The sequence below is a fragment of the Pollachius pollachius genome, assembly GCF_949987615.1.
Source record: "Pollachius pollachius genome assembly, chromosome: 20".
Classification (NCBI taxonomy): Eukaryota; Metazoa; Chordata; class Actinopteri; order Gadiformes; family Gadidae; genus Pollachius; species Pollachius pollachius.
Window position 1 is genome coordinate 10,456,946 of NC_136953.1, and position 12,499 is coordinate 10,469,444.

Sequence of the window (12,499 nt, forward strand, 5' to 3'; positions counted from 1 at the left end):
ACTTGTGAACATCTCTGAGTCACAGTCATTAACGCCCTGGACCCCTTGCAGCTCAGAGGTGTAGGAGGCGGTAAACGCGGTACCATAACACCTTTAAACACTCCCTCTCGCCCTCCCTCCTCCTCCCTGGACTGTCTCCCTCCAGGGGCGCGGGGCTGCGTCGAGCCCGACCACGTACCCCACGGCTGGGTGCGCGTGCACCGCCTGAGCCCCGGCCACGCCCTGAACTTCCAGTGCGACGAGGGCTACTCGCTGTCGGGCGACGCCCTGGTGGTGTGTCTGGACGGGGAGCGCTGGAGGTCCCCGTTCCCCACCTGCCAACGTAGGGACCCTGAAGCTCCCACTGCATTCACACAGACACACACACAGGGGACCAGACTGTCACATACATGCACGCTAACACAGACACACAAACAGGGGATCAGACTGTAACACAAATGCACGCTAACACAGACAAACACTAAAGCTGCTTTCACACCGCCGCGCGGCAACTCGCCGCCTCCATTGATTTCAATGAGGGAAGGGCGGCAGAGGGGAGGCGGTTACAGAAGCGGTTGCCGCCCACGTGAACGCGCACAGATTTTGCCCTACCGCTCAGCTTTCCCCGTGTTGAAACTTTCGGCGGCAGCAGCAGCCGCTTTTGGAAACGCCTGGCCCTTCAAACCGCCGCGCTGAACCCTCCGGCAGCGAGGCGGTTATAAGGACGGTTGCCGCGCGGCGGTGTGCAGGCAGCTTAACACAGACACGCACACACACCCACAGGGGATCAAACTGTAAAACACACGCACACACGCACACTAACAAAGACACGCAAACAAGCGTGCACACATATAAACACACATTCACACACACACACTTGTTGTTGGGTAACAAATTCACGGAGGCTCTGCTTATTTTGCTAGTGTTACCTTCTGTATTTTACTCTGTATATTGTTGAGCAGGTCTAGGTTAGCATTTTCATTGAGTCATTAATAGTTGGGCTGTCTGCATATGATAAAATAATCCTGGTTTAGAGAGGTCAATTCCAAATTAAAAAACACCAACGCACAAACACACACTCACACACACACACACACACACACACACAAACACAAACACACACGAAAACACACTCTTACACACACACACACACACAAGGGTCAGAAATGAATGGAGTTTCTGTGCTTTTTGCCCCAAAGAAATAAGTTTGCGGAACACAACATTACACAAAAACACACACACACACACACACACACACACACACACACGCACACACACACACACCAGGGTCATCTACTAAAAACAGCTTGCCGTAGAAGTTATGATGATATAAAATGAGAGTAATCTTCTGTATTTTCCACTGTAATTGGATCCAAGGTCCAGATTTGTTATTTCATCAGTCATTGATAGTTGGTCTTTCAATGTACGATAAATCATCTGGTTAAAAAATGTCCCAAGACAAACACAACCTAGGCGTTTGCAGGCGGTCAGACCGCAGTCAAAAAACCTGCAATATCTTCCTCCCGTTGCATTAAATCTATTGCACTGGACAGTTGAGTAAGTCATTGAGTAAGGCGGCTCTATGGGGCTGTGCCGTTTTCTGAGGAAAGGTGCATTATGGCATCTCTGAGTTTTACCACACAGACTGAGGCTATCACTATCACTGGTGCTGGGCCTGAGAGACTTTAATTAACAATGCACAAATGTAATAGATACATCGACAGGCAAAAATATAAATACTGTCTACCCGGGGTTTAACCTGTGGGTCGCGACCCTTAAGAGGCTGACATCATGGGGCCAAGAGGGTCAGGATGAGATGGCCAGAATTAACATTTGCATAAACTTGTTGTCGATTCATTAATTCAAAAAAAAACATCGCATACGCCTTTTTTTTTTTTGACCATCAGTTCATTAGAAATAAAACAGTATACAGACGTGTTGTTATCGTTTCCTTTTCCCACAGCTAAATCCTGCCCGGCGCCCATGGGGTGGCGGCAGCCGGCCCATGGGAGCGAGTCGCAGCAGGGGTTCCACGTGGGCCAGTCGGTGCCGGTGACCTGCCCCAAGGGCCAGCAGGCCCGGGGAAGCGGCACCATCACCTGCCGCCCCGACCAGACCTGGAGCCCCATCAGCGCCGTGTGTGAAAGTAGGCAGACGCACTCCCGGCCCTTTTGCTATTTAGTATCTCTGTATTTCTCATTTTTGTATTGTTTTGATTAAGTTGAATTTAGTTGTCCTTTTACACGATTCTTTTGTTGAGTTTTTATTAGTTTTAAGAGACGGGGGGGGGGGGGGATAGTTTAGTTCCCTTTTACACGATTTTTTTGTTGAGTTTTTATTAGTTTTGGGCGGGGAGGGGTTGCTGCAATCAAAGTGCACCAGTGCCCCTCCCAACACAAGCTAAATACTGCAGAACTACAACAGCCAAAGTGCAGCCTCTCTATTGAATGAGCTCATCGATCGATGCACTGCTGGATCAGAAGGTCACTGCGATGCAAGATGACACCTTCCCCTTTACACAAGACACACACACACACACACACACCCTATTGAAATGCATATGAGCGCATTGCTTCAAAAGCCTGTGTCTGCTGAGTCTAGTGGCCCCATATCGTTTAAAGATAAGACTGCATTCAATGTCCACAAGAATACAGACGCTATGCTTCAAAGTGATAACCGCCCCCCCTAATAAGGGGGTCCATTATCACTTTGAAGCAATCCAATTGGTCCACAGAGCTGCTTTCTGTGGTCTTCTTCCTCACCCTCTGTCTGGGTAGAATGATCAGGGGCTATATCTCGTATCTCTCCTCCCAGTGATTGGATCACTTTACACCGATCACATGACCCAAACCACGACGTTCAACACGAGGGCCAATCAGAGCGGACGCACGCCAGCTGTGTTGGGCACTCGCCGCATGTTTGGCCTGTTGTGTTTGTTTGTTTGTTTGTTTGTTTGTTTGGTTGTGTGTTTTTTTTTTTTGTTCAACCTGTCTCCCCACGCTCGTGCAGCGCACCCTTCCCAGCACGTTTCCCAATTCCCCTGATTTGGCCGTCATCCCTGGTCTTCATCCCTCTCTCTCTCCTACCTGTCTCTCTCTCGCTTTCCGTCTCTCTCTCTCTCACACTCTCTCTCGCGCTCTCCGTCTCTCTGTCTCTCTCACACTCTCTCTCTCGCAATCTCACTCACTCTCTCCGTCGCGCTCTCTGTCTCTCTGTCCCTCTCTCTCTTTCCCTCATTATGAGTCTATTAGGATGTCTGGCGGGCCTCTCAGTTGGTGTGACACAGCACCCAACCCATTAGGGCTCACAAAGCAGAGAGGGAGGGGGCAGGGGGGTGGATCTCTCTCCCTCACAAGCCACTCAGTATTTATGTCTTTCTCTCTCTCTCTCTCTCTCTCTCTCTCTCTCCCTCTCTCTTGCTCTTGCGCACGTTCTGTTTGATCAGAGCCAGGTTTCTGCATCAAACACTAAGGTTGTCATGTCCTGCGCCGGCCAGACTAATTATGGGATGCGCTCGGCATTGCTATGGCAACCCCTTTTGTCACGCACACTTATGCCCGCTCTAAGAAACGGTTGCCGTCCATTCGCACAATGAGGCTTGCTTGCATTCGCATTTGCATGTTATCTGTGCTTTATCACCGACTCAATGCGGAAATACTGCAATATTGTCCTAGGGAGGATGTCCTATTCGAACGGTATCAGGTAACCCTGTCACAACTTCCTGATGTCACCCACTGGCGTTTTGCTGATATACAGTATATGTTTTTATTGACCCCTTTCACAGCCACTAATGTTGGGAACATGGAAGGCATGTCCGCAAGCATGGTTTCTGGATGGTTGAGCACTTAAGATAAGCAATTAATCCGCCCTCTCTTTGCATGGTGTGAGCTGCAGGCAAGGAGAGTCTGAGGCAATGTGTTGGCTTAGACTCTGTGTACCGCGGCCAAGAGGCACTCCCCTGCGGAGCGTTTCCTGGAACAGGGGTGGAAACTAAAGGGGAATTCGACTGGAAGCAAAAGCGAAACACAAGTGTCCAAAATAGGTTGTGTTCAGATCTCATCAGAACCAATGGGGCTTGGTTCTCATACATTTGAATACATTATAGTACATCCCATTAGACTGGACTAGAGTATTCTGGCCATCATCCCTTAACCGGTTCAGTGGAGCCACAAGGACCCCTAGTCCCCTTTCTGAAGGAGTGTTAACACGCGTTGGGACCCCCTCCACAGGGGTTTCCTGCGGCCCCCCTCTCCACGTGGCCCATGGGGTGGTGCGGGGCGCGGTCTTCCAGTTCGGCGACGTGGCGGCGTACTCGTGCTTTAGCGGCTACGCCATGGAGGGCGTCGGGAGGAGCCGGTGTCTGGAGAACGGCACCTGGACCGCCCCGCCCACGTGCCGAGGTAGCGCCCCCGGCTGAGCTCGTCCACATCCCCCCCGGCCGTCCGTCCGTCCGTCCGTCCGTCCGTCCGTCTCCGCACAGCTTTCTCATACGCTTGATGGTTAGCGGAGGCGCACCGCCGCCCCCTGCTGATCCCCCCCCTCAGTGGGGCCTTCTGGTGTCGCTCTGAGCACTCGTTATGGGCGTGGTCCGTTGGTGTACCAGGGCACGGTATCAGGGGCTGGTCTCTGATTGGTTCAGTCCGCCGCCCTGGTGTGCCCCGGGGCGTCAACAGAGCAGAGTCCCGATTGGTGTGACGAGCGACGGCTGTGTTGGTCCTGCGACGACGCCCGCTGGGAAACGGGTCTACGCTAGTTTCTGTTTCTGTTTCTCTATGACGGGCCCCCTGCTTAAGGGGTCTTGAGGAGTCGAGGCCGAGGCGGGTTTCACAGCACGGCGTCCTGAGTGGGATTGTGTATGGGATGGTGAATAAAGTTTGCTTTGATCGGATGCCGACTAACACTAACCCTTAAGGAAACAACTAATCACTGTTCTTAACCTCTGCCCTGCGCCCTAGCTTCCTTGGCTGCTATTAGGTGTCTTTCCTGCTATTCCTCATTCTTCAAACCAAAGTAGTTTTTCGTGAAACTACTTTGGTTCCTCCTACATAAGCCATGCAAAACATGCAAACGTGTCATGACCATAGATAGTATATAAAATGGATGTAGCATCCGGGGAGACCTCAGTTATTCCAACTGCATCCAATTCTCTTGGTTAATGCGCGTCGCCATCTTAGTTTGACCCGTCACAGTTTGACTCCGCCTCATTTCCTTTAACCAAAAAAGGTCATTGATCTCCCGCCCCCCCATCAATGCGCCCATCTAGGTGACGTACAGAGAGTGAGAGTCAGCGACTAGCTGTCACTCAAGAGGCCGCGCCCCTAATTATTCATACATTTTAACCTCCAATAAAATAAAAACTAACCCCCTAAAAAAAAAATCACCCCCCTCAGTGTTGTCATGGAGATATGAACTAAACATACTGACTAGAATGTTTTTTTGGACCAGGCTGTAAATAGGTTTAATAAGACTGTGAAAACGGCCTGTTTAACATGTGAGTCAACGAAGAATTGCTCCCTTTGGGTACCACCTCGTAGTGGCCACCCGGTGCTACTGCAATGTTTGTCACTTCCGCATTGGATGCTGGTATATCTCGCTGGTTGGGGCTGAACTGGTTGGGGCTTGGTCATGACTAAGCAATAATAACAATGGAGCTGAAAGAAAACGTGTTCCTCATATATTCAAAACATTCAAAGCCTGTGTGTCAAGCCCTGCTTATTGTTGACACTAACATCTCTGTGCATCCACCCCAAACGCCTGCTTCCATGGGGGCCTGCATAGACGCACACTCACCACCTTACCAACCCTGGGCTTTGGGGAATTGGTCATCGTTAGCCCTTAATGTGGGGGTACAGCTCTATACTGTGTTTCTTATCCCTAGTCAACAGACCTCATCCGTTCGCCAAAGGGAAATCAGCAGTGACCACAAAATTTGGTTGAATTGTTAGTGAAAGAAAAAGTTCTCGAGAACTAATAGTCATGAGCGGTCTAAAGCCAAACTGGCTTGTATTGAGGCAGACGAAGTCAAGCCATTTCTAACTAATGCCATCAAAATGATGGCTTATAAACCTCACCTACAGTACTATTTGATGACATTCTCTTTTTTATTAAACATTGCTTTGGATTATTTTCATAGCTCAGCCTCTCATCGATGAGGTCTTCAATCGTATTAGCTTCAAATAAGTCCAAAAAACAGCCAAGGGTCTGCTCCGCTTGCTATTTCCAATGTGTTTTCAGTGCTCTAGAAGCAGCAACAGTATATCCAGTGCCGGAAATGCCTTCTCTATTTGTTCTGGCTGAGCCAGGCTCACAATAAGAGTGGAAAGGGGACAGTCCCATGCTGTCAACCTGACAAAAATTTACCTACAGAGATCGGCCGTTTGATATACATTTCGGGTAGAAGTGCAGCATCATTTTCACATAGGTGAAAAGACCAAGCATTCTAATGGGACGCAGACTCACTCAAGTGTGTTGTTTTCAAGAGTGAACATGCTTTCACTGTCTTCAAACCTGCATTTACCCCACGCAAGAACAACTTGAATATCAAGATAAGGTTCTGAAACTGAATTAAAGTCACTTTAAAAGCATACACATACGTGCGGCTCGGATAACTGGCTACGTCCAGCCTTGGCTGGGTGGGGGGTGTTTCTCAGAGTAGGGGGCCGCTTTGGGGTTTCCTCAGAGCAGTGCATCGTCTGACTGTGCCCCTGTTTGACACGCGCATGGCACCGTGGCTCTGGCGAGGCTTGCATTACTGACTGCATGGCTGGTCTGCAGGGTGGGGGGGTGGGGGGGTAATAACAACGCCCAGAGAGACATCTGCCCGAACTCGTTTGCTTTTGTTTTTCCTCATACTGTTTCAAGACATTTGTGTGTCTTCTATCACACGCGGGGTTGAGAGACAGGCACTGGGCCATTTCAGAATGTCAAAAGTGGATCGATCCACTTCCTTTACTTTACATTGCCTTTACTTTTACTTTACTTCAGTACCGTACCGAGTGGGAAAGAGCTCATGTATCCCTACTGACTATGCGTGCATGCTTGTGTGTGTGTGTGTGTGTGTGTGTGTACGCGTGTATGTGTGTGTGTGTGTGTGTGTGTGTGTGTGTGTGTGTGTGTGTGTGTGTGTGTGTGCGCGTGTATGTGTGTGTGTGTGTGCGCGTGTGTGTGTGTGCGCGCGTGCGTGCACGTGTGTGTTCTTCTCCCCCCCATCAGCTGTGTGCTGGCTGCAGTGTCAGAACGGTGGTGCCTGCCAGCGACCCAACACGTGCGCGTGTCCCGAGGGCTGGATGGGCCGGTTCTGCGAGGAGCGTGAGTCACTGTCACACCAAAACAAATGATTCCCTAAAACAATACGATAACAGCCCATGATGCAACGCTTGATGTTGCTGAGGAACCCGCAAAACAAATGCAAGCAAAGCTCTGTGGGTGTAGGTAGTTTCTCATCCGTTTTCGACAGACCACATCTGTTCCTTAAAGGGAAAACAGCAGTGACCACAAAATTCTGTTGAATTGTTAGTAAAAAATTAAGTTCTTGAGAACTGATAGTCATGAGCGGACTTAAGCTAAATTGGGGCAGACGGAGTCAAGCTAAGTAATTGCACCAAAATGACAGCTTGTAAACCTCACCTACAGTACAAATGGATGACATTCTTTTTAATTAACCGTTGCTTTGGATTACAGCGTCATGAGCAGTGATGATTCATGGTTCGTAGTATCAGCTCCATGACCCTGGTGCCTCTCTCCTCTCTCCCTCGTCAGCCATCTGCATCCTGCCCTGTCTGAACGGCGGCCGCTGTAAGGCGCCCTACCAGTGCTCCTGTCCCCACGGGTGGACCGGCACTCGGTGCCACACCGGTGAGTAGGGGTGTGTGTGTGTGTGTGTGTGTGCGCACACGCACACACAGACACACGTAGAGCGTTGATGGTGACGTAGGATTCATAATAGCTCTGGTGGCATCAGTTTCGGTATCGCTGACTCAACCGTCTGCACGTACACAGGGGGGTGGGGGGATGGGGGGGGCTGGTAGGTGGGCGGCCCTTAAGGCCCTGAGGATGAGTAAGCACCACATACTGTGAATTCATGCATGCTAAATAATACACGGCAGCCCCTGGATGTTTGCACTTAACATCTACCTCTACTTTACATTTACATTTAGGGCAATTTAGCAGAAGCTTTTATCCAAAGCGACTCACTATAATTACATTTGTCAGAAGAAAGAGAAACAATATATTGCTGTCGGTACAGTAAGGATATTCATAGAAATAGGTGCAAAGCATTTGCAATTGCAATGTTAACCCATTCCCCGTATAAAACCAGCTAGCTAGTATACTTAATGCTATGCTGAAAAAATGCAGATAAAAAACTAGGGAAATATACAATGGCTTACTTCCCTGTCATTGGAAAGCCTACACCATCCCCGCTGGCATGAAGACTAAATTCTTATATATTAACATTTTAAATGTAATGATCAGCATGACTGTAAGAACGTTGTCGTAGTAAAGTTGGTAATTATTGTAAAGTTGACTTCCTTATAATAGTTGACTTGGAAAGACAAACTGATAACAAGTATCTGTTTAAACAATGAAGCAATATCCAACCTATACATTTAACCTCTCTGATAAGAGTTGATCTAATTTATCGGCACAGTACAGACTTGCCAGTATCGACAATGGAATTGATTTCACAACATTGTAGTGTGGAGTAGTAACCTTATCAACATTGTTTGGTTCAGCTGCTGAGGAAGTCGACTTAGTTGTGAATGTTCATCAAATCACATGACCACACACATCACCATTCTCCATTTGACCTATCGAGTGCCTCCCTGTTATGTCCTTTGATCACGTGACCTACTCAGAGCTCCATCTACTGCTGATGTTTTAATCACTGACGAGGTCAAAGGACCAAGACCAGTATTTGTTCAGTTATTGTTTAAACATGAAGGCAAGGCAAGGCAATTTTATTTATATAGCCCTTTTAATATACGAGGCAGACTCAAACTTTTGTTTTTATGCTCGATTAGATCATGTATCCACTGAGCTCCCTGACCCCCGGTTTATTCCGTTAGCACACAAACCCACATTGAGTCCCCCACCTTCCAGACTCCTCTCTGAGCAGTGTGACCGTGTTGTTCCGTCCACAGCGGTGTGCGCCGCGCCCTGTCTGAACGGAGGGCGATGCATACGGCCAAACAGATGCCACTGCAGCCAGGGCTGGAGCGGACACGACTGTTCGAGGTGACGCCGGAACACACACACAAACACAACCACTAAACGCATGCGCACGCTCACATTTGCAATACACACGAAGGTGAAAGTCTCATAAACAAGTGAGGTTATCGAACGGTATCTTGATTTCTTTAGTGGACTTTCAACCCTTCCCTGGTTAGAGCGTTTTACAGCATTTCTGTCACTGTAACTGTCACTGCTAGTTACCCGCTAACTAAGTCAGGATCCAATGGCCAGAATTGCTCCCAATGCATGTCTCGGGGAAAGGAACACGCTTAGCATAAAACATTATATCCTGTGTTATGGAAATCCCCAGTAGTTTGTGGATCTTTTACTTTCAGTTTGATAACAGCCCTCCTGACCTTTAAATGCACTGACTAATGCCTCATGAGTCAAGTTTTGGTAATGCTCGTCCCATCTCCTCGCTCTGCAGGAAGAGGAGATCAAGCTACTATCATTTCTGAAGCGGCCTCCGTGCTCCACATAAGCTGTTCAGTCAAGGGGGATTTTTTTGTATAATTTTCGCAATTGGAAGCCATTCATGTTCGCCACCGGAGGAAGTAAAGCAACGGCTATTTGTAAATTAAAACTGTATTTTTCATATAGAAAAACAGTGCTTAAAACATATGCTGCTATTATAGATGTGTAAAAACTATTTGATGTGATTGTCCAATGTATATGTGTAAACTATTCATTTTTATAAAAGCGTAAAATGCCATTCAATAAATAGTTTCCTTCAATAGTTCAAATCAAACATGGCACTGAATGATTAAAAAAGGTAAGTGGCAATTCCAATGAACACTAGGTACTCAAGGTGTATTCAATACTGGACCACAAAACCCCGGCACACAATGTTAGTTGTCTTTATTCATTCCACCAACAAACCAAATACAAACAGCAAATGTGTGATATATCCATATACATAAAAAAGGTAAAATTTGAAATCCAAGCACAGATTGGACAATTGTTCAACTATTGTGAACGGAATAAGGAAAACATGATGGCGGCCTGTATTGCAGATGTTTCACCGTGGGGGGGAACGGGGAGGGTGGGGCAGGGGTCTTGACGGTTGGTGTGGAGGAGGTGGGTGTTCGTGCTCGGACCGGGAAAGAAGTGGTGGTTCTTCCAAGGATGGGTGGTCGTTTCACCGCATCGCCACCAACTTCTGCTCCAGGAGGATATGATTTGCCCCAGAAAAGTTATCGATCTGAAAAAAGAAAAGTAAAAAAAGAGCAGTAAATAGTCTGTTTCACTAATGGTGGACACATGAGTCACATCACCAGGTGGATGGGTATGAGCCAATAGGAGGTAGTCCAGGGAGGGTGTGGTCTAAAGCACTCGAGTCCCCAAGTGCCGTTGGGGCTGGGCTCCTTAAATAACAAATTCTTACCTTCTTGCCGTTTTTGAAGAAAAGGAAGGTAGGCATGCAGCTCACTTCATAATATGCGGCAACATCCTGTAGGCACAGAAAGAGGGCATAAAGACTAGTTACATATCTTAAAAACATGTGCGACCTTGAGATTCTCAATGAGTAAATTTAACCCTTTCAGGTTAGACAGCAATGGGTACTTTCCCTCAGTTACTCATCGAGTAATAAAAACACCATCAACGAGGACCTACCGCAGCGTCGTCCACATCCACCTTGAGGAAGACCACGTTGCGGTTTTCTGGCATGGTTGACATATCCTGCCAGATACAGATGAATAAAAAAAGTACATTGTAGTGAGTGATGGACGACATCGGGACTAGACCGCCTGCCAGCCAAATCATTCATCCAAACAGCAGCAGAGAATACATCAAAAGTCAGTCAAGTCAGTTTGGTATAAGAACATTATACAAATAAATCTGAGAGTTATTTGAGAATAAGATTGAAATAAGCCTTACAATTTGGTCTTCCCACTGAGAACTCCGTATTAAAATGTATGCACTAGTCACAATGTTGTGGGATCATTACTTACCAAGAATTTTGGGCCAATTACTTTACAGGGGCCGCACCAGGTGGCCGTGAAATCCACCACCACCAACTTGTCGCCAGCTTCTGCCAGGGCAGTCTGGAATTCTTCCTGAATAAACGTCAGAAATTACTCGTTAGTCATTACTGGAACTCTTCCTATCGGAGCAACGTCAAACTTTGAGTTCACCCACTTGCTTAGTACAGAAGACTGCGCTTTGCATTAGCCGACTTAACTCACAAGTTGCCAAATGAAAGCAGAGTGTTAGCGGCGTTTGCGTAGAATGAATGTAAAATAAAACCCATAATCTTATTTTCACCAACCCCTCTCCCACCTATGAAAAACTTAAATCGGGGTCTAAAGAACCCATAAGCTCATTGTCGAGCTCAGAGAAAATGGTTGGTGTTTAGCCATCTTGTACATTTGGCTAACAAGACATTGAGCACAGAGCCACGTATGGATAATACAGAGCCTGTAATGGATAATAAAAAGTTACCACCCACGGATTATGTACTTGGTTGTTATTAAGTACTCATACCATCATCTTTCATACAACTCTTGACAAGATGGTTCAATTTCGTTGACAAAAATCGTGGTTTGCTTTGTATAAAACACAAAACCATGCATGGATCTCGACATGCTCCCGTGTGCCTAGCTAGGGCAAGGGCAGGCTGTCAACATATGCATCCCTCAGCATAGACGAAAAACAATAAGTGGTTGAAAATAACCCGTGTATTACTTTACTGTACGCCCGATCAGATCAACCCCCATTGACTAAAACACCCTGACCAGCTGGATCACAGCCCAACATGATTTAGCTCAACATTGGGATGATCGCGCCGGTCCTAGCATTGAACCGAAGAGGATTTCCAAATGAACGACTTGGATGTTTTCCGTCCATGGGACATCGCTGAACAAAGGTAACGTTAGATCAAAGGCTGCATTTGCTAATTCAGATTTATTGTATAACCCGTGTCGTGGGTCATATTTGGGACGGAAACTGTACGCCGCGTGTACGGTTTCTCCCGTCTGCCATAAAGCAAAACCCCGCCATTAGTCACGAAAAGGCTGTGCAGCTACTTACATATAGAACATGCATTTGTTATTACTTCACTGTTAACTAAACAAAAACACATACCAAGTCTTCAATATTGCGAACCATGATGAACAGCTAACGGATCCTTAGAGTGATACAAATCGACGGACGTTACGGTATCTACTTGAATGAAAGGTTATTGCTCTACCGCGTATCTTTATCACGGCGCCTGCCCGGACCTCCCCTTACCGGAAGACAGGGGTGCAGCTACGATAAGGAATACAGCGTTTCCAGGACATCCTACAAA

General features: G+C 47.4%; 2 protein-coding genes across 2 annotated transcripts in view; one reads left to right on the forward strand and one right to left on the reverse strand.

Annotated features, from left to right (window-relative positions):
* svep1 (sushi, von Willebrand factor type A, EGF and pentraxin domain containing 1) overlaps positions 1 to 9,927 on the forward strand; it is a gene marked incomplete at its 5' end in the record, with an annotated part of 91,613 nt that extends 81,686 nt beyond the window's left edge. Inside the window, 7 exon segments of the mRNA XM_079758029.1 lie at positions 146 to 322; positions 1,943 to 2,125; positions 4,209 to 4,379; positions 7,192 to 7,287; positions 7,738 to 7,833; positions 9,120 to 9,213; positions 9,638 to 9,927. Of these exon segments, the coding sequence (XP_079614155.1) occupies positions 146 to 322; positions 1,943 to 2,125; positions 4,209 to 4,379; positions 7,192 to 7,287; positions 7,738 to 7,833; positions 9,120 to 9,213; positions 9,638 to 9,668 (848 nt within the window). The 3' untranslated portion in view covers positions 9,669 to 9,927.
* A 126-nt stretch (positions 9,928 to 10,053) lies between these two features.
* On the reverse strand, positions 10,054 to 12,454 carry txnb (thioredoxin b). Its single transcript, XM_079758032.1, has 5 exons — positions 12,295 to 12,454; positions 11,163 to 11,267; positions 10,825 to 10,890; positions 10,595 to 10,660; positions 10,054 to 10,411 (listed from the first exon to the last, which is right to left on the reverse strand). Exons 1-5 carry the CDS (start codon positions 12,316 to 12,318, stop codon positions 10,349 to 10,351), a joined length of 324 nt encoding a protein of 107 aa, XP_079614158.1. The 5' UTR covers positions 12,319 to 12,454; the 3' UTR covers positions 10,054 to 10,348.
* Positions 12,455 to 12,499: the final 45 nt, after the last annotated feature.